General features: G+C 32.2%; 1 protein-coding gene across 2 annotated transcripts; it reads right to left on the bottom strand.

Moving 5' to 3' along the window:
- Positions 1-447: 447 nt before the first annotated feature.
- LOC128238145 (bcl-2 homologous antagonist/killer-like) lies at positions 448-23,111 on the bottom strand. 2 transcript variants are annotated; one of them, XM_052953726.1, is made up of 6 exons: positions 22,872-23,111; positions 21,179-21,278; positions 20,361-20,557; positions 11,863-12,006; positions 11,278-11,479; positions 448-9,265 (listed from the first exon to the last, which is right to left on the bottom strand). In XM_052953726.1, the coding sequence occupies exons 2-6, from the start codon at positions 21,212-21,214 to the stop codon at positions 9,143-9,145; spliced, it is 702 nt and encodes a 233-aa protein (XP_052809686.1). In that variant the 5' UTR covers positions 21,215-21,278; positions 22,872-23,111; the 3' UTR covers positions 448-9,142. The 2 variants fall into 2 exon arrangements, with proteins under 2 accessions (XP_052809686.1, XP_052809685.1); XM_052953725.1 differs by having other exon boundaries at positions 22,839-23,110.
- Between the last annotated feature and the right edge of the window lie 794 nt (positions 23,112-23,905).

Below are 23,905 nucleotides of genomic sequence, written 5' to 3'. Positions count from 1 at the left end.
ATAAACCTGTAAGTGTGACCTTGACTTTGTGATGGAGATGGGTCTTGTATGCACCATACTTTTGTGCCTACCATAGTTATGAAAAAAACCTCCACGCATGACAAAATTAAAGCCTGGAATCCAAACACCATTCCATGATAATTAACCTGTGTGACCTTGACCTTGAGGTAGAGACATGGGTCTTGCATGTGACATATACCAAACACAGTTTCAATTTTATCTTTCAAGTTACAGCCTGAACATGCTCAACTATTCCATAATAATAAACCGGTATGACCTTAACCTTTGACATGTCGTCCAAACACATTTTCCAAGTATTTTTTGTAAGCCCGGATCCGGAAAAACCGCAGAAGGATGGTGGGATTTTATTGTGTCTACCTTTGGAGGCATAAAAAGATGACAAGTGTTGCCTGAATATGAAATTATTAAAGGACATCAACAAAGACATATGATTATGCTTTATTGCATAAATTATCAGTAATCAGTAACAAAATTACACAGCAACATTGTGTTAAATCATGCATGTTTTAAAAACATGACAAAACAAAAAATGGTATATATAAATATGTTACATACATAACAACATTTCTTTTAAATTGAATAAGATGTCATGAATTGCAAAAAAAATAGCACATAACTGTACTGAAAAATATGACATCTGAATAAGATTTATACACTCTCAAAAAAATCTCGATTTTGGTGGGTGTTTGTTTTATTATCCTTATTTATTAAATCGTTTATTCCGATCTTTTGCATCTTTTTTTAATATAATAAAAAAACAACACATCATCCCTTAGTGCTTGACAATGCAGCAAGTTAGTTTGATGATGATATTTTCTCATTTTATTGTCCGCAACCATGAGGCACTTTTTTCAATTACACTTTATCACATATAGCACTTAACAAACAAACAAACAGTTTATTTGCTAGAAGGCCACCAGCCCATGCAAACATCACACAATACATACATGAAAACTACTTGTGCAAATTAGTGAGCATGGATAGAATAATTAACAATTCAAATTGAAAATAAATCAACAATTATTGATCTGTCTCCTGACTTATAAAAAAGTCAGAAAACTATCTTTTAATTAAATGAAATTTCAAAATCAAAGTATAATTTCAAAATAATCAGTATTTATGGCCCAAAGGTGATTTTTTGCTTAATATGAATATCACCATATTATGGCTGAAAATTAACTGAATCAAAGTTCCAATGCAGAGTAGAAATACCATGATGCCACATAAATAGTGATGATTGTCTTAAATGATTGCTTTAAAAAAAAATTAAGACCACAACAAACTTTTGTCTATGTTATGAAGAATTTTCTGAAAACTATTTTGGAGTATCTGCAAGCTGACCATAAAAATATTTAGTTTCAATTTTTTAGGAGCGGCTATCAATCCATAAAAAAACATATATTGAATGTAGTCATTGAACCTTCTGTTTCATGAATATTCAATACATATTGTACTTAAGGTAACTTGAAACATATTTCATGAAATCAATACATTGTGCTTTAGCAATTGCAGATTTTTTAATCATTAAAATTCAATACTTTTTTTCTAAATGGCCTAAAGGTTTATCATCCCTTTAATTCAATAATTGCACCTAGCTTTCATTTTTAGAGAAAAGTATGGACATCGAGGTTAAAACATCTCAAATGTATTTGTAAATCTTGGCTAGACAATTAAATACGCAAACCGAACATTAATTGGTGTTGGGATGCTTTATATATAATCTTGGTCCTGATTGTACGGCGTTGCTTAAGGATATTACCAATTTCAATTTGGTAAACTTATTACAATTTCACAGGCAGGAATAATTCATGCAATCTCCTTCTTTATAAGAACAAATGATTTATTATCCCATTTACCATTGTCACCCAATTTGCAAAGGATTTAATTAGACACGCTGAAATATGTGATGGATGTCAGAGTGAATTTGGTCAAATTTTGACAATTTCAGGGCCATAGTTTTACAGTGACTAGTTTAATCTAGCTGTAGGTCAAACTTGTATGATATAAAAAAAATCCCTTAAACATTATAACCCATTGCAGTATGTTCTGTAGTTAAGATTTGATAACAAAATCTCAAAGTTTGATATGGATTTGATAAGAAATAAGTAAGAGATCAGAAGAGGTGAGTTTGGTCAAAGGGCATCTATACTCACAAATTTGCATGTCATATACCTTAAAGACTTATTTAATTAAGCTTTAAGAAAAGTATTTTTAAGGGAACTAAGTATTTTTAAGCGCTATCAAACTCAAAACAATACAAAAATCAAATGTAAAATAAATCATAGATGAAATATAATTGCCATGTTCTCTGCTAACTGGCCGGTCAAATTTTGTTCATTTTCTGCAAATCATTTTCAAGACACATTCTTACAAGCACAACAGAGGGTTTACTTTTTTAGATGATTCAGATGACAATTCAAACATTAGAGAGACTTTCTCACATAATACAGGGCCAGACATTGGGCCTTCTTATAAATGCACATATGATTATTATCTAGGACCCATATTGCAAGTACGGCTGAACCCTGCTGGCTTGAACTTGTTTGGCTTGAAAATTTTTTATTTACTCGAACTAGATGTAAAGGACGGATTTCTTTAAACTGAAGGCAAACAAATTTCCCGAGGCTCGAGGTATTTTCGCCCGTCCCTCGGAGTTCGAGCCAATGGGGTTCAACTGTAGTTATAACATTAATTTCAAAAGTAATAGGTTTATTGGTCAGTTTTGGCACATTCCTTTGATATATATTTGAAATTTATCATCTCACCATGTTTTGTTTTATGCTTGTTGATAAGATAATTGCCCTATTTTTGGACGCATGAATATTTGTAGCAATGGTTAGTCATCATCAGAATTTGAAATTGGAGATCTTTTGACTAAATATATAAAAAAAAATGTGGCCAAAAAAAATCATTTTGCCTAAAAGCATAAGTAATGCAAATAAAAAATTTGCAAATTCTGGTTTGTAGTTTTTTTTCAAAATTATAGACAACATGTACATCTGTTGATGAGTTGACACATCTTATTACAAAAATATGTTGATACACAAGGATTCAGGAAATATGTTCCATCCAAACCTAAAATTCAATTTTTTTAACAGTCAAACTTTGATAAATACTTGTTCATTTTACCATTTTATATGCTGTATCCATTTTTTCACCATAATAATTTAGACAAATTATTTCCAGGCAAAAAAAATCAATAAAAGATTCAGATATTATAATATTGAATATTCACAAAGATAATCTAACAGCATAGCTTTCTACATGCAACTAACATCTAATGACTACCTTAAATATAAACTAAATATTAAGATAAAATAAATGGAGATCAAGAAAAATATGTTATGAGCAATTTCTCTCCTAAAGACGCACCACAACTGCATGGTGATATAATGCCAACATCAGAACCCAGTGTTTGCTTTCGGACATTAATAAAAAAGCCTATTACTATGCCATTATGTTATGCTATGTTAATGCAAACTTGATTAGATTTTATTGGTTATTCAGCAGTTGACGCATACACAATGGTGATGAGTATCGAGACATTTGTGTTGACACTTATGAAACTTTTTATTATTTTTTTTGCTGGTGAACCAGCGGTAGGTGTTTTAAGACAATAAAATCATACAAACAGAACATGTAGAGCTGTCATGCCTGGACACAGGAATGGTAACCAATGTCTTTGTTAAGGGGCCATAACTGACTCAAACATTGGTAGATTGAAGCCGAAGTCTACCTTGACATGAATAAATAGTGTTAAACATGGGTACAAAAAGTTATTAAAATCCATTGTACCTGTCCTTCTTTATTTACTGGACACTTTTTTCCCTTCAAATTCGGAGTTAAAAATAGGCAAGAACTCTATCAAATATTTGTGGTTTATAACCAAAAACAAAAATCACCTGTATGTTATGGTGTTAAAAAAGTATACCAAAACTTATTTATATCCATCAACACTGTCATAAGTTATCATCTGGACACCTTTTTTTGAAAATACTTAGTTAAACAGGGGCCATAACTCCATAAAAAATTGTGGTTTTTAACCAAAGTCAAGCCTGTATTTTATGGTGTTAACATGTGTAACAAAAATCATTACAATCTATCAACCCTAAGAAATTGTCCGTACAAAGTTTTTGGGGATAAATTCTTAGTTTGAAAGGGGGCCATAATTAAACAAGAGGCCCACAAGGGCCTATGCTCTTAACTGGCATAAATCTTTTTGGTTATATACTAAACTCACATTCAAAGTTAAGCAATCAGTGAAATATTTGTTTCACAAAGGGCAAGTGCTGCAATAATACAAAACTCTCTGTATAAGGTTGTCTGCCTTAAGGGCCATAATCCTGTCATGCTGAGCAGACCTGGCTGCTTTTTAAAAGGAACCGAGCTCCCATGGATATCTAACTACCATGTACCAGTAAGTTTGATTAAGATACAATGAAAACTTAACTCAAAACTTTAGACTGTATCACAATTTTGGCCAGAAGAGCTAAAAATTAGTGGTTTGTAACCAAAGTCAAACTTGACCTTTCTTCTATGGTTAACCATAAATTATTTAGTTCCTTCAAATCTTTCAGGAGTTATCGCCAGGACAAAATTTACAGTCAGACAGACTGACTGATAAAAACACTCCCACATACCCCCTCTAAAATCCTCAATATATAAAAGGACAATTGCATTATTACAAAAAAATGGGTTTCCTCTTGTCTTAGACATTATTTTATATAATTTTTGAATAATCTAATAAGATCCTTAACATTTTGTATTAAAATTTAACCATATGTTAGTGTACATTAATAAAACAAGGATAACATAAAACTAAAGTTTTTATAGCTTGCAGCCAAATCCATTTGTTCTTTTTTTGTGATTTTTTTGTAAGTGAGTATATCATTTGTTCGTCTTAACCTTTTACAAAATAATATATATATGCATCACAGATTCTAGTGTTGAAATATAGCTCAAACGTCAATTTATAATCATACATCATGCTATAAGGTATATTCTTTGGCAAAGGGACAAATATAAAACATTTCACTAGCATCTAACCAGTGCTGTGCTTTGAACAAATAGAATTGTGTAGAATTCAACCAAAATACTTAATCACTTTTCTATATAACAATTATATTTTACAAAAATAACACTTACTCTTGCATTCTATTCAACAACATTTCTTAATATAATAATGATATAATAATAAAAAATAAATAGCACTTCAGAGCATATTCATAAATGAAAATAAGGGTATCATTAAAAAGAGAATTGTTTGCAACAGAGTGACTTATATTCATGAATGATTTTGTTTATGATTGAGAGATGCCTTTACTTTAAAAAGGCAAACAAAAAATGCTGTAATATAATTATTTTGTAGACCCCAGGGGTCAAAATGAAAAGATTGTGTTAGTCTGTTAGTAACAGTCACTGCAAACAAAATATTTTTTTTTAGGATGGCCTAGTACAGAATAATGAATTAAGATCATCTAACATTGCAGGGTCTTTTAACCCTTCATTGCCATCACCGATACCAAGCTACTTCCCTAAAAAAAGCCTCTGAAATTCCCAATTTTCCAAAAAAATTGAAAAAATATATATGTATAACGAGAACCTCATGATTGATTAAATGTGGTTTCTGAGTGATATATTTACTGCTTTATTGATATTTAACTCAATTTGTTCCCATAATTTTTGAAAAAGTAATAGAATTTTCCCTCTAAACTGAAAAAAAACACAATTTTCCCCTCAAAAAGGTATTCGCTAAACTGGTAAATAGGCCCCGCATTGTGTTAAATTTTGTCTTTTTTTTTTCAAAAACCACCTTCATTTTCAGGCATCTTGTGGGTCAGATATTTTGAAAACATAACCAATGACAACATTATTTAAAATAGTGTGAATTACTTACTTATGTTACTTCCCAAGATTTAAGTGATCAAAATTTACAAATGTAGGTACAACAATTCTAAAATTTGATAAAGGCCAGATGTTGTATATATAAGAACATACAATCTAATATTTAACTATCAATGCATTCAATAGTTACACTAAAAAAAATACACCACAAGATATTCAAAAATCATTTTAACTATCACAATACCAGCAATTTATTATGACATGAATAGTGAGCATAGTTGAGATTAACATGGAATTGTAGTTATACATATTTGCTACTATGAACAGTTTCGATGTTAACATGTATATTAACATTAATTCAGTGGATTATCAAAAAATACATGTACCCTAGGATATCATGTGATCGAAAGTTAATCAACATGATACACACAAAAAAACATACTGAAGCATACCTTGCATTTTTCTTTGATCCTATAAACTATGTTGCCTATAAACTATGTTGCGTGTCGCAAAAATCAGCTCAGTAACAGTGTACTGAATTTATGTAATGTTTTTAATATTATGAATAATAACAGAGCGAGCAGTAATGCTCCAATGTTGTTGTTTTTTTAAATTAAAAAGGGGGTATAACTCTATATGAGCCAGAGTTATGGGCCTTGCTTAACATGTGTGTATTGTCTCTTGCAACAAGTGTACTGTATTGTCACTTGCAACAAGTGTACTAAGTTTCATTTGAATATCTTAAACAGTTATAGAGTTATGACCAAGGTTAAAATATTTACATGACAACAACCCAGACAACAACACCAAGGGTATGAAATACCTTCATTTTTTCTTTGAAAAAAAAAGAAGAGTCAAAAATGAGCATTTTAACACAGAAAGGTTAGGAATGACAACTAAACAGGTTTCTTAAAATCTTGATAAAAAATATGCAAGCTAACTCATTATGACATACATGAGCATTGTTAAGGAATGACTCTTTTTAAAGTGTAACCCTCTATGAGCAAATCTTCATGATGGCACTGTTCTGTGTAATGCAGTTTGAGGGGTGCCAGCAACACAGTAGTTACTACCTGAACTTAAATAAGGACTTACTGAGGTCTTGAACGTACACATCAAGATACAAGAAAGTATATGTAAAACAAAATCACTCTTCCAACTTTCTCTTACCATCAATTTAAGGGATAAAATGCAAGTCCACGATGAATTGTTAAAAAAAATCCTAGTTCCTTATTTATGTTATAATATATTATATATTATTATCCTATTACATAATTGTTTATGTAGTAGTATCACTTCCAGGGCATTTTCTATACAAGATTAAATTAATTGAAATTTAAGACATCTTAATGTAAAAATCTGGAATATACTTATTTTGTAAGTAGCTTTAAGAATACATGTAAATGATGGTTAATCATAAAATAGGGAAGTGATTATAGAAAAATGGAAAACTCAAAATACTTAAGTAGCTTTTAGAATACCATACATGTAAATAATGGTCAATGTGTAAGTTTTAACACACACAAAAATGAAAACCCCTGATTTTCTCAGAATAAGGCACATTTGAAACAGTCAAATTTGAAATGTTTGCATTGATAAATAAATGGTAACAATTACATGAGATACAAAAATGAGTCCAAACAAAATGTCATGGTGAGTCTTTATAGTAATAATGCACCTTAATAGTAATAATGCACCTTACAATGAGCTGACTGTTCAGAATTGTGTTAAAGCTAAAAAGGTTGTTACCGTTGTCATTGTTAACTTTCAAACCTTCACGGCTGTGGAAGTTTAATCGATATACTCGTGATCTGCAGTATATTAACATGTTGTGAGACATTTGTTTCAGCTGCACTTGCTTAATTTAAATATTATTTTTTTATAAATGAGCACATCATCAAGTATTTTACGTTAAAAGTTAACAACAATTTTGTTAATCATGTTGTTAACTTCAGCAAAGCTCTAAACAATCAGCTCATTGTCTCATACACCTATTAAGACATCCTATGTACAAATTAGCTTGTGATTTAATCAAGTCATTGGTTATTATGCTAAATGTTGATTTCTTGTGACCCCATGTAATTTTGGTATCATACGAGCATGTGCAATGCTCCAGCCAGGATTTGAAAAGGGCATGTTGCTAGGTCAGGAATAGCACTTTTGATATGCATTGAATAAGCCATAAAAGGGCACTTGGAATGGCCAGTGTTCAATTCATATTGTGTACCTATGTGTTCTAAACACTTTCAATACTTATAGTTTATTATGAATATCTTAGCTGATATGTTTAGAGTCAAAATTATGTATATTTATTATTTTTATACTTTTTTTTTTAGAAAATTGACTCTGTCAAACAAAAGGGCACAGCAGGGTGTAGAAAAAAGGCAGCAGGGAGCTCCACCCTGTTATTCTGCTATTTAGGCCTCCATAGCTGGAGCACTGAGGTACATGACCAAAAAAGCATTAAAGAGAAAGTTTTTAGATTTTTATCTTGTTCTTTATTTCAACTGAAGTCAGGCTTGAAATAATCTATAAATTTAAGAAACTTTGCAGTGCCAAGAAAGCTTGTTTTTCATATATTTTGCGTTGAGTTTATACACATTTTTCCCTACTCAGTCTTTCAAATTACAGTAGTAAAATATAGGGTCAGCAAGCATCTTACACTCACATTATAATGCAGTGGATACATGTACCTTAAATTACTAACAAAATGTTCATAACCATTTTACAAACAATGCCCAAATGATCATAGTATCAACGATTTAATATCAATTTTAAAACATTGTAATAAAATCAAGTACACATTTGGTAGTAGAATACTTTTTTTCAACATCAATATATTAAATATATTAAAATCTAACTGAATCAGCAAAAATTAATGAATAACAAAAACGATGTTAGCACAATTCATGTAAAGGCACCATCATTTAATTCTCTGAGATGCCAAGTATAGAAGTTCACAGATGCCCGGTATGTTAGATGACCAATGCCCGGTATGCAAGTTCATAGATGCTCGGTATGCAAGTGCATAGATGTCTGGTATGGAAGTTCACAGTTCCCTGGTATACAAGTTCACAGATGTCAGGTATGCAAGTTCACAGACGTCCGGTATGCAAGTTCACAGATGTCAGGTATGCAAGTTCACAGATGTCAGGTATGCAAGCTCATACATACCAATCAATGTATATGTAGCATATTTTGGCAACTGTGTTTAACACACCCTGACCAAAACCTTAAATAAAACACGGTCCCGACCGTCAACAAAGCTACAGGACAGCTAGTTATTCACTCGCCCAGACTTGAAATACATTACAGTCCCAACCGCTATCAATGCTACCAGACCAATGCCCCCAACTACCCGCCAGCTGACCGAGGGAGACTCATAGGAATTGGACGAGATCTGTAATAGAAACACAACAGACTTTATTGGTAAGATAATGGTGTCCCAGTTCAATACTGTTGTTACACAGCTTACGTAGCACATTGGTATGCATGTTATCGCAGTGATCACAATTTGCGCCAGCCCGAAGATAAAAAAACTAAAAAGTTTAAAAAAAGTTTGGGATAAAAAAATTCTCAATTTCATATTGTATTTAAAATGTCGGACTAGTGAGATTTTAGGCCTTTTTCATTAGAACAGAAATTCTGGCTAGTGCTTTGAAATCTTAATTCCTATTAGCGTTATTGTGTAAAAAAAATTCCTTTAAATTCTCCCGCAAACCATTCAATTTTATAACGTTTCCTCTAGAAGTTTTACCGCAAACCATTCAATTTTATAACGTTACCTCTAGAAGTTTTACCGCAAACCATTCAATTTTATAACGTTACCTCTAGAAGTTTTACCGCAAACCATCCAATTTTATAACGTTATCTCTAGAAATTTTACATCATTTTAAGTTTAGAATGTATATATTGCATAAGTGATAACATGAAATTACATTAATAAGATGTACATCCCCTAAAAAATGATTATAAAAATCAATGTTTTCTTTTCATTCATAGTGAAAATTAATTTCTATTTAGTCGATTGTGACAAAAGCTGATAGCTCTCGAGACTGTTTCCTGGGTAGAAACCAGTACTGGCGGCAATTTTGAAAGGCCACGAGAAAGTACCCCTGGTGGGGATCGAACCCACCACCTTCTGGTTGAGAAGCAGACATATACACCACTAGACCACTCTCACTCTTCCTTATTTAAAATAAATGTAATAAGTTACCAAGTTTTTTTCAGAGTATTGCACTTGCACAGTATTTTTTTGTTGCAAAATTTCAAACTCAAACTTTGGTCATTTAATTAAAAAAGAAAGTATTTACGTTTTAATTCAGTGAAAATAATCATGTTTTTGCCTCGAGACCACAATATAATGAGGTGTGTTACTTCAGCCTAAAACCATACCAAATTAATTGTTAATCTTTAGGGTCCAAAACTGCAAACTTTCAGATATGTGAATCAATCTGTGAAAACCAGGCCACTCATAAAAATTACATTATTGAGAAGTCTTTTTTTTTCAATACACTGAATTTTTAAGCGTGACATTGCAGTGTTTTTCAGCCCTTTTTGTGGCCGAAATTCAGCCCCTCCCCCCTCTTGAACAAGAACATATTTTTTTCCTTACCTAGGAAAAAACCAACTTCCAAGTTTTTAATTCTTTTTGAGGACCAATTATCACTTGACATTAAGCAAATGTAGCAATAAATGATTATGTCAATTTGTTGAATAAAAGGTTTGAAAACAAGTTGAACATTAAAGAATCATGTTAGTATTTTTCCTCTTTTTGCCAAAACGACGTTCTACTTCCCGTAACTAAGGGCCCTGGCTGGCGCCTTTCCCTTAAAAGTGGAAAAAAACTGCATTGGTTTTATTTTAACTGTCTCCTTGTTAACTGACAGTGGGAATTAAACCTCTGTCACATTTAAAAAAATCCATGCAGAAAAATTGTTTGTGTGTTACATCATTTTTCTGTTGCCTGGTTTTCCACCAATTAAAACACGACCATTTGCAGGTTTAGACATTTTGAAAATTGCACAATAGAAGCAATTATTGAGTTCTTGCATTAAAGCTGCAACAGTTTTGACCTCTTTTTTATTTTTTTGTCTTGGACAGAGCCAAATTAAGAGAAAATGAATGGTAACCAGTAATATAAGGCTGCTGACAAAAAATCAGATCGCAGGTTTTCATATTTATGTTATTTTTTTTTATGTTTTATGCATTTTTCTTAAAGCGTCAGTGACGCTTTTAGCCATAAAACATGATTTTTTTTTCATCTGTGAGATAGCAGCTTTAAGGTGAAGATATAATATATCGTACTGTTTGACTAAGATCATTACTAAATCGCTTAATAAGCTCTTGGAAATCATCCTTCTTTGCTTTTTACGGGATTATCGAAAATGAAAGGTCCAAAAACCCTCTTACCCATCCACCCTGCCGAGCTATCCAATGTGCAATTCCCTGAGCTGCGTCTTTGATATAAGTCACAATATTTGATAGAATGTCCCTTAAAACATTGCCAAAGTCAAGTATTGCCTGACCCACGCCTATCACACGACGGAATATTCTGTACCCAAAGGAGAACAACGCTGTAATACGACCCCAGTTTACACCTTTTTCGAATAACCTGAAAAAAAATGAAAATTATGTATCATATGAGAATAGGCAGCATCTAGATAATAAAGAGTTCCTTATTACAGTTTTCAAATATTAAGTGTTAATTTTATTTGTATATTCTTACAATTATCAACATTTTATTGCTAAAGGCTAAAACCTCTGCTTTTTGATACGCACTACTAAAGAGCTTTGCAAGGAGTATACGGTAAGTCAATGGTGAGCAAGAAACCAAAAAATGGTTGGTATTTAGTAAGCAGACTTTCAAAACTAGTTAAAAAATGCTAAGCTGCTTAGCAACCAAGCATTTCTTCATTGAGTCTGTACTTATGAACATCACTCTCAATTTTTACATATTTTAAATTCATAGTACAATAGCAGTCAACTTTTACTTACTTGTTGGCTACTTGGGAAAATGCATTGTACGCATTATATTTATCAACTTTCAATTTGACAATCATGTCATCAAATTCCCCCGCATATTGCTTCGTGAGGTCATCTCCGATCTTGGCGAGGCGACGGCCAACTTGGGATGTCGGACTTAAAATAGATGGTGAAAAATTTGTTTAAAATGCCGTAATTAAGCAGTGAAGACTTAGCTTGTACTCATTCATTTTCTGACATGACATAATAAATAACAGGAGTTAAGGACTTTGCTATGCATGTGTTTATTTTCTCTTGAAACATGAGTACCAACTTTAATTTGAATACTTTTAACAATTTTTAGACAATTCCAACTAGTGTTTGAAAATCCGACTCCATTTGCTATCGATAATCGAATCGAATCGGACCAAGCATTTCGATTTACTATCAGACAATAATCGAAAATGCATAATATTAGTAAGTAATACATTGTTTATACATAGTATCATCATGATCATTTCAATGGTTTAACCTGGAATCAGCACGGGTCACGGGGTGATGCTATAGTCAAGCCCTTTTTGCTAATATTTAATAACTTTACGAATATACATTGAAACACAACACATAATTAATAATTATTGCACATCAATTTTTAAATGATGCACACCGCGTCCAGTAAGTTATCTTATCATTTTATCCATGTAAAAGCATATTAAACATTTGTGAACCAGCTTAACATTCAATAACCTGTTATATTGAACATTTCTTTAGTATATATATCTTAATTTCATAACACTTTCACAAAAAAAGTAAATTAGTTAATTACAAACAATACCAAAAAAGTTTTCAAAAACAGTATGCATCGAGCCAGGATCCCCAGTAATTGCAGATGAGACCAGATCCACTACACCTTAGAGACAGGTTATTGAAGGTTTTATGAAATATATATACAATTAAAAACAATTTGTAATTTTGGGAGGGTTTGTAAGTTTTTAAGCAAAAGTGTTCACATTCACCGCATTTCATTCGGAGCTTCTCGGCCATTTTTATCGAAAACAACCTCGGATGTATGTTTTAGCTTGTATAGATTGATCTAAGTTTAAATTGATTGCCAGTGAAGTGGATAATTGCAAATATAATAAGGATTCCCAAGAGTAAAGTTATTAAGTTTAACTGCTTAAAAAACTTACTACGCGATCTACGGAGTATATAAACCGTCCATATACATCCGAGGTTGTTTTCGATAAAAATAGCCGAGGACTTCCGAATAACCGCATTAGTGTAAGAGAGTGACCTCACTTTTTAACATGAACTCAACGAGAATTTACCGGAAAGAAAAAATTACATTTACAAGAATTTTGCCTCAAAGCAAGAAAATACGTAGTTACTGCGAGTAACATTAGCAACATCGATTTTAGACAACCACTATCGATTGTCGCCGACATAGCATTGTCAGCAACGATTAATCAATTGTATTGGATAATCGTTTCATCACTAATGCCAACCATAAAAAAAAAAGTTCTATGTCGTCGACAGCAACAAAGACGACAACACAATCACTATTTTGTTAGTGATTGTGTTTGTCAAAAACTAACAACCTCAGATTAATTTCACCATCTTATAAGAAACAAGAAATTTGTTTAGCAAAATAATCCGTAATATCTAAGCCCACAAGTATTTGTATTAGTCTTGGTACATCGCAGGTATTAGTATTAACATCAGGGCAGAAGAGATGGACCCCGAAAGTACCACACAATGTGACACTCTTATATTAGATTTCATTGGGCATGAGGAATCGAATAGAGATTTTCACACTTTTACGGGTTACAAACTATACACATGTATTCATGTAAAATTCATTCACTCACTGTTTTTAACATTATTCATGATTTTGGCATACAAACTTTCATACATTAAAACAGTGAATCTTTTTATTCTTTTTCTTTTAAATCATTTTGGTTATTTTTCTCAGATTTTTTTTTAAGTACAGTAGAAATATTATTGGACTGATTTTTTTGTAGCCGTAGTTGCCCATGCATAAACCTAATATAAGAGATATAACAAATATTTTGATTTCCAAACAAAAATGAATACTGTATCTATCATAAGTATGCAAACAAACGCAACTCTCAACAAAATATCTTTTGAATGATCTTATATACAATAGTACGTAATTAAAGGATCATCACTCAAAATTTATGTTTGTTATACAATATGGATTTTAAATAAGAGTGGCATATTGACTACTGTATCATGAATGTTTTTCAGTCCAAAATGGGGCATAACTCAACAACTATTAAAGCCAGAGTTAATAGTCTTCACATTGTCACTGACAATATGTCTACTTAGACTAAGGTTTCATTCAAATATTTCAAACGTTTTTTGAGTTATGGCCATGGTTACAATTTTGATACACTAACAACGACTACAATAACACCGAGCTATTACAATACCTCCACTATTTCCTTCAAAAAAAGAGTTAAAAGCTAAAATTTGAAACTTAAATTTATACCTTGCAATTCTAAATCCTGAAACAAATAAAAAATCTACAAAAATACTTGTCTGTCTATTTGTTGACAATACATTATCACAAATTATAGCTTGAAAATTCACCATGTTGAAAAATATGGCTGTATATTAACTTTCTATCCATACAATATTGTTTCAAAACAAATGCAACACTTTGAAAAAGATAAATATTTGAAAAACTACTTATATCTACACTCATAACAAAGCAATAAAGAAATCTGAAATTAATTTCTTTTTCCTCTATGTTCTTACAGTTCAGTTCTTTTATTATGAATTCTGCCGAAACAGCTGGAGTTTAAATTCAATTCAGCATCTGCAGTTGAAGCATAAACACCTGGTGCAATGATATTGACAAAAACAAGGAAATCATTTTCTCCACAAGTACAAATTTAAGTCATCAATTGCTCGTAGAATTAATCCAGGCTAACGCACTTCACATACTAAGGCCATTTTTTTAATTTATTTGTTTGAAGTGTCTCGTAAAAATGCTTAAACTCAATTTTTAAAGCTGCACTCTCACAATTTGACAATTTTTTATTTATTATTTTGTCTCAGAAACAGTTGACTCTGACACCAGTGCCTTTAACTCCAGTCATATTAGATAACTCACAATAGAACAAATCTTTTAGCCATTAAACAATTTTCAACCATAAACATGACAAACTGCGATCTAATCTTAAGTCAGCTTTCTTACATCACTGGCCAGACATTAACGCACAATTTGGTTCATTCAAAGACAAAAAATAAAAACAGTCAATCGGTGAGAGTGCAGCTATATATGGACCCACTCAAAGATTATATATCTGCAACCTCTTTTCCAGTTATTGAAATTGAGTTATTAAACTTACTTTTATGAAAAAAAGACTAAATAGCAAATATGCATTTGTACATAATTTAATAAAAAAAACAAGCCTAAAAAGATTTGATTTTCAATTGCCTTACCGCAAAATGTTTCATATTCTGCCACATTTATAAGTAAATTAAACAACAGGGCTGGTTTTCAATATTGGTCTTAACTGGATCTTAGAACGATGTAGCTAATTGGATTACTTGTTATTAATAACCGACCAATAGAGTAAATGAATTCAATGATGTATGACCATAAAATAAGTTGACTATTGTGTACCACCCCAGAGCTCTATTTTGAACTTTTGATGAACTTTCATCATTAGTTATGCATACATGTGATAACTTCCCGGACGTCCGGGATTGTCCCGGAAATCGTATCTCTGTCACGGAGTCACAGAGGGGGCATGTTTGTCCCGGAATGTCATAAAAAAAAAACGAAAAAAAATAATCTCAGAATCGATTATCTTAATTTTACCAATGTAAGTCAGCTATTTTGCCTGTCCGGGACACTGGTCGTAAAACACAGGACATGTTGACACTAATCCGTTAATTGGTATGTGTGTTGTCGAGGTCATCGTCAATCACCCGATAATTGATCTATTGGCCTATTGTTGTGCTTAACGAGTCGGGGAGGGTTCTTGTATACAAATTCATTGTTTTCATATGGATTTGTTTGGTCTTATGAATGATACCTTTTAATTGATGAATTGATATTTTTCACACATTTTACCGACAAAAGAGCATGAAGGTAAGTTCAAAGAGTGACAAAATGAGTAAAAAAACAAAATTAAAACACGGAAAACATCCCATATTCCATTCAAATTTCAAAGTCGATATGTCGTTATACTTTAAACAACTTGTGCGCCCATAAGGAATTTTAGTGTTTTGAACTTTTTTCGAACTATCATTGTGTATTTTTATGCCGAAATAAAACTGACGATATGGGGTTTACAGGTGGTTATATAGAGTGCTTTAATCACGTGACCATGGCAAGTCACGTGATCGCTTTATACAGCCGATTGTTGACACGTCTCTATCAAAATTATATGCATCTCCAAACGGAAAAAAGCTCATCGACTGGAAAATCTTCTTGATCGTCTGGAAAATATTGTGTGTCATGTGTTTTTGTTCACATTTCGCATGAAGATATCAAGTCTGACCCTATCAAACTGAAAGAATCTCTTTTAGCTCCTTGAGTTGGCAAAAACATTATATTTTAGCATGTTGTTTTCTTTTTTTATGTTCTGTCATCACTCAACCATAAAAGAAACAAGCGCAGTTACAGGAACATGACCTGTTACAGTTACAAACCCATGATTTAACCTTGTCGTAATGATAGCGAACTGTCAGACCTCTAAGTGTAACCTTGACCTTTGGGGTGAGAGAATGAATGCTTTGTGCAACACACTGTCCAATGATGCCGTACATTTCTGTGAAGTTTGATCAAAATTTGAATAAAATTGAGTTAGTTAGAGCTGAGACACAATAGTGATAGCTGGACATACAGACAGACAGTGTGACCAATAGATAAGGGGGGGGGATTGATTGAAAATTGATTGGTCAGGCCTGAAATTGGCAATAATCGATTGTATTTCATCATAATCGATCATCAATTCAACCAGTGAGTTGGTTTTTGTATTCCCTCTTGTTATTTCCGTTCGGTTCATTTCGGCCGATTTTCTCCTTTGAGTTCATTTATATATTCGGAAGTATTCAGTTGTTATCCCTTTTAAATAGACAATGCAACAACAAAACTAAACTAGACCTATCACTGAAGTTGATTAATACCCCCGAACGCCGCCCTGATATGAAATTGCAGTCAACTATTTGGAAAGCCAACCTATAAATGACAACTTTATTTTATGGACTAGTCAGTTATTCATTTTTTGATTATGTTTTTAAAAGTTAGAAAAAAGGCTTTAAACAATATCAGTGATGCTAATACTGAGATGTTAATACTGATATATTTGATGTTCTAAAGCCCAGAATATACCGATTGCCTATGACCATCTATAAATGGGTTAAATTACTTTTTTTCAAGTTATGCTCCGGACAAGAAAAAGTAACAATGGGCAATAACTCTGTAATTGGCTGAAATAGAATTGCGTTTTCTGTACACTGCACTTCCTCTCATTATGATCTATCACTGTATGAAGCTTTATTAAATTTCATCCAATAGTTTTCAAGTTATGCTCTGGACAAGAAAAAAATAACAAAGGACAATAACTCTGTAATTGGCTGAAATAAAATTGCGGTTCCTGTACACTGCACTTCCTCTCATTATGATCTATCACTGTATGAAGTTCCAATGAATTCCATCCAGTACTTTTCAAGTTATACTCCGGACAAAAAAACAAAACAAAGGGCAATAACTCTGTAATAAGCAAGAACAGAGTTATGGTTATTGTACACTGCACTTCCTCTCATTATGCTCTACCATTGAATGAAGTTTAATCCAATTCCATCCAGTAGTTTTTAAGTTATGCTCCGGACAAGTGCAACGGACCGACAAACCAACAAACCGACCACAGGGTGACTCCAATATACCCCCTTCAAACTTCGTTTGTCGGGGGTATAATGACTTCAAACTTACACGTAACATAAGCATAGTTAATAAATATGAATTATTGTACAAGATTAAAACTGCTATTAAAGTATTGTCAGAAACCGATTGTACTATCGATAATCGGTTACTTGTGTGAAATTATCAATAGTCAATCAGTAACCAATTCCCAACACTAAATATCAACCCTCTGGAAATATCAGGGATTGCCACTGCAATCAAACATTTTTCTAATGTTGGCCTAATAAACTTAAAATTACATTATAGGCTATGCATGGCCAGTCAAACAATCAAAATATAATTGTCATTCATCTAGTTTAAGGTCATGGTGGAACTATGCCAATACTTAATTTACATACGATTAGGTGAGATCTATAAATAATCTGAAATTTATTTAACTTTGTGATAACTGTTTATGAGTCATTTCATGACAAACAATTTATACATTAGGTCACAAAGAGATCTATATATTAATGAAATTAAAGTACTTCTCGCATTTCTTATGTCATATTTTCCCTTTGCAAAAATGACAAATAATATGTGTTGTTATGTTAGAGCAAACTAAAGCTGTATTACATGTTATTGAAAGTGTTTTTGTTTGTTTGTTTATTTTATTATAATTATTTAATAAATAACAATACACTGCATGTAGTTCAAATAAAATAAGATACAATACAATTGCGCGGTTTGACACAAATGGAATGTGATACTTCAAGTGGTTAGGCGTACTCAAGCGAAAGCATGTGTATGCATGTCTATTGTTTATCAACAATGAGTCACCTTGTGAACTTGTACACTGAATGCACCTTGGATGAATTGCTTTATCTTTGTGCAACTTTCATATCAATTATCAATAGTGAATACATCAATCCTTTTAAAGTAATGTTATGTATATTCCATGAATAAAAGCTGATGTCATAAAACATCATAACCTGCACCATTGTCCTTCAAAATGCAGAAGTTTAGCTTTTTTCAACCATTTTTATACAAATGAGCACTAACATATCGAATTATTAACATAGACTACAGACACTAGGGACTATTCATAATTGTGAAATCACATTTACTATGCATGCAAATTAAAAATAAAGCTGTTTTGAAAATCAAAAGCCCTTTTTTTACATTCTACATTTCATAACCCAAAGTTTAAACACACTTCAAAGTTCAAACGCCACATGCAAAAGAAGTAAAAAAAAGAAACTGACCAATCGTTGTAAATTCTATCAAGAATGTAAGCATTAAATTTAGATGTTGGATTTTTGTATACGAAAACAGTGTGTGTATACCACATGATAAATTGCATCATAAATGCTACGTCGAAGGCAATATTTTGCTTCGGATGAAGACTTTAAACAAAGATAACTATTTCTTCACCATTTTAAATGAAACATATCACAGTCTACGCCGCTTACATAGCCCCGCATTCGGTCTTTTACTTAAGTTTGATAAAGGGTTTAGTTTCTTAAAACACTTCGACAAACCTTTTCACACTACGGCCATCTGATGGAGCACTGTAAAAATATTATTTTGCAAACAGGTTTGATGAAACTAATCACCTTGTCAAACGTCGGTAATAAAACAAAGGCAGGGCTCTTTAAGCAGCATAGACTGCCCTTTGCTTTATTTAAAATGGTGAAGTAAAAGAAAAGTTATTTTTGATTTAAGTCTTTATTTTAAGCTAAATATTGCCTTCTGATGTAGCATATATGACGTAATTTATCACGTGGTATACACACACTGACACAGACTTATAGCTAGCCCAACAACAGTGGCCAATCCCACGAAAACATTGCCAAAGTAGTACCATATATATATATTCTGTGCCTGCAGGGGTGGTGGGGTGGAAAGCAGATCATCATTGATAATCATAAGTCTGTTGAGTTTATCATTATTAATTATTAATAAAACCTTTTGGTTGTTGTTGCTGTTGTTTTTTGTTCCATTTTTTTGGCTTGTTCGCATGTAAATCAGATCATTTTCAGCATGAAAACCAAACATACTTTTTATCTTTTGATAGAGGCCTTTTCCCTTATTGGTATAAAGAATTCCTTTGTCTGACAGCCTGTTTATCATCTTGCTTATCAGATGACGACACAAAGATAAGCTGCGTCATTTTAGCCAAGGCTGAAGAGACGTTTTAGGGATCGAAGGGATCGACCACTAGTGTGGAATAGATTGACCCCTTTCAGGACCTGGCATCGGTAGTATGACTGGCCATAGAAAGAGTCTTAGACATATGTATGTACCTAAACAGTATGACATATTAAACTATAATTTGTTTTCACAATTAAAACTACATTTTCAGAGCATTAATTACAGTATATTTTGACAATTAAACATTTGGAGAATTGCTGGTGGTCAGTAAAACAAGTCAAGAACTGCTTGTTTGGACAGTAAACAGTATGCAATATCAAACTAAAAAAAATAATCTAGTTTTGTGCCAAAAGAGATGTGGTAGATACATGTAAGTAACATTGTGTTTAATTTTAAAAATATTAAGCCATAGCATTTCTTAATAAAACAAAAACAATTATTATGGAAAATAAATAGGGTAGGTTGACAAATTAACCATCAAGGGTTAAACTCTTACCTCAAAGGGTCCCTCGTAAAATTCTGTATTTGAGGAAATGATGGTGTCTGTTCCGCTGCCTCTTGTTCAGTGACATCCTGGATTTCTCGATCTTTGTCGGTCCTCCAGCTCTCGGCGATAAAGTTATAAAAAACCTGTTCTGTTTGGTTGATAACGTTTTCTTCTGTGTCAGGGGATAGATGTTCTGGGTTTGGAACCTAAATGAAATAGCAATATCTGTGCAATTATTCAGATTCTCTCCTTAGTTTTCTTTTGCAGTTTTTCAGGGATGTGATTTACTTGATGCTAAATGGATGAAGGGACAAGGGGTTTGTGGCATTTTAGGCACCCAAATGGGATCAAGAGGTGGAAAGCGGGGTTGCACTCCACTGCAGAAGCAAAACTCACTTTTTAAAAGCTCTTTTTAGGGCTTTCTTGGTTTCAAATTGGAAGCAAACAAGAATGACAAACACTAACATATATAAAGTTACAACCAAAAGCAACCAGTTGACTCCTTTTGAATAAATTATTTTTTAAAAAAATTAAAAATTCAATTATTATTAACTTATTTTTTGGTTCCTGGTGCCAACAAATCGGAGCAATTCACATACCTGCTTTTTATCTTTACATGTTATGATGCAAAAAGGACATTTTTGGGATATATGCTGATAGCATGCAGTTTAGAAGCTTAAGAAAATTACATTTTGAATTTTAAAACATGTACTTACTGAAATTTATTTCTTAAATCCTAGGTAAGGAAAATATCAACTCTCAGTTTAAACAGGATTGATTCACCCCTTATTATTTGTCCTTTTAAATAATGTTTGACTTATACTGACCTGACGGACACTCCCTGTATCCCCTGCCCCTTCCATGTCGCTAAACAGTTTTCAATGTTTATGGTTGAGTCATGATCAACCAACTGGCTACACTGAATTTCTGAAATAAACAGTACATTTAATTAAATACATTTCTTTTTCAAAAAAATTGTAAACTTTGTATGTGTATTGGTTTACAGAGTGAAGCAGTCTTTGGTGAAAACAGACTGTATCAAAGATTGGCATAAAACACTTTAATAGGGAACATGGCTGGAATGTATGTATTGAAAATCAAAATACTAGTAAAACAATGTTACAAGAGATGCATGCACTAAATTTGAAACAGGTTAAACTGTTTGCTGTAATATTGGTACATATCAACAGAATTTAGAGAGTTCATTTAATGAATGATGTACTTTGGTGTATAACAAGTGAATTTGATATACTAGAAGTTCTTTACATTACTGTCACTACCAGTAGGCGAGTAGTTCTCGGTTTTATCGATAAAGTATCCTTAATTTTAAAAGATATATGATATTCCAATGTTTATAACAAACTTCAGCTCTTCTTCTGTTGAAATAATGCAAAATCAAGTGAAATTGAATAATTTAAGTCCATTCTCATAGGCTCTGAATGTGGTGCTCAAAAGGGGTCAAATTTTATTCAACAGAAGTAGTTCTCGGACACTCCCTTAAATGATCAACAAATCCGGGAAACATGCGCTGAAGTGATTTTTTTTTATTTAAAATATTTAAAAGTGATATTTTCAAACCAGTAGGTAATATTTATCTTATTATTTTTCATTAAAAACTAATCTAATTGTACATATATACATAGACCATGAAGCTGATAAAAATGAAATTAATGGTATCTATTTTTAGCACATGTGTAATGTAAACGCTTGACTTAACATGAATATTCTCGTAAATTCAGAATGTCGTCTGCGTCAAAAAAGGAAGTATACTGAACTTATAGTTTAACCTAACTGTTGCCTGTATTTTAAGTTGTGCTTTTTGCGCATGCGCACTCAAATTGTGATTCCCAGCGGAAGTAAAATGTGAATTTGTAAACAACTGGAAACTTTTGGAATTTAACATCTTATAATACTTACATAATGAAAAGATTTGGTACCTGCTGAAACTTTTCAAACACCTGATTGATTTAAATCAGGTGCTTGATATGTAACTTCCAAAATGAGGCGAAAATCGCGAGTGTCTGAGAACTACTAGTGTCCGAGAACTACTAGCCTACTGGTATCATTTGAGCGGTGTAATTATTTTATTTAAAATATCAGAATGTCAAGTCCCTAATTTCAAAGAAAAATGAGAAAATACCATAATTAGGTACCTATGCAGGCCCAAATAGTATGTGCTAATTGAACAGCCACAGGTATAACAACTAATTATCTATCGGTTGGGTCTAAAGTGACAAACGGTAGGGTACAAAATGAATGACTAAAGGTGCAAGATTTCTAGGTCCCGCTCGTTAGTGAAAATGTCTGAACAATATCAGACAGTGGGTCTCTACAGGACGAAATTAATAATTGAGATTTTTTTTCAAATGATTAAAGTTCCAAAACAAAGAAACTATATGATCAGATGATGATGTCATTCATCAAGACAGTTCGTCGTGACCTGGAATATAACTCTTAAATAAGTCTTAACGAATCAAAATCACCTACCAAATATAGACGTAAAACGATTAATGTCCGTACCTCTGTATATAGCTTTTTTACATAAATATTTAATACACAAACGAATTCAAAATATTGACAATTTGATTCGACTTTCTAAGTTTTCTCTACAGTACTTGATTTAAACTGTCGAACGTAATGTTAAACCGGATTTCAAATGTTAATGATTTAAATGTTAACACAAACTTTAATAGTTTAATCATCTAATTAAACAAAAAAAGGTAAATCATTTGAGAAAAATATAAGTCTTATCGTTTTTGTTTTGTTTTGTTTTGAAATTAGTAATTCGATTAGATTAAAAAGTTAAGTATTGTCTGGTACCCTGTTTACTGATATTAAGCCAAACAATAATAAGCGTAAGAAAAATAATGCTCCCTGTGCAGTGATCTCCCTTGATATTACAAGAGGCTGCATCGTTCCAAAGTTGGGTTTGAGAATGTCCATTATATGTATACAAGATACAATATACAACATAAAACTTCAATACAAGAATCCTTATTTGAAGTTCGATATATGAAACATTAGCATTAACATACACAACGCATCAAAACTGGCATTATATTCAATGAGCTGGTGACCTGGCTTGAAATCCAAGCATATAGATTTATTTAGGTACAATATTGGAATAAGTATTTACAAAACTTAAAAACCGCTTTTTATCATATTTAGGCGAATAATTTTAAAAAAAGTAGGATGGATAATAAGTTTTACTAAAATAAGTACTCAGTAATTATGTCTAACACTTGATACTTCTTCACGTCTTTCTGGGCAAAATTAAATACATTCTTCCAAATCTTGACCCGAACTACAACAACTCCCTAGATATGATAACATGATTAAACACATGGTCAGATTCTCGGTCAATTAGGGGTTAATGTGTAGCTGAAATTGACTCTTGTGTAGAAATGAAAAGTGGAAAAATTGGCTGGTATTTCTTGGCATGCTAATTAAATTGAAGGCTTACACTAGGCAATTTTTAATTAATATAGATCGTGTCTTTTACACTTTACTGACTAAAATCTGTAAAATTAAAGAATTTAAAGAAGAATATCTAA

Source organism: Mya arenaria, chromosome 6 (assembly GCF_026914265.1).
Source record: "Mya arenaria isolate MELC-2E11 chromosome 6, ASM2691426v1".
Taxonomy (NCBI): Eukaryota; Metazoa; Mollusca; class Bivalvia; order Myida; family Myidae; genus Mya; species Mya arenaria.
Note: the sequence above shows the minus strand (reverse complement) of the source record. Positions and strands in the feature narration are given on the sequence as shown.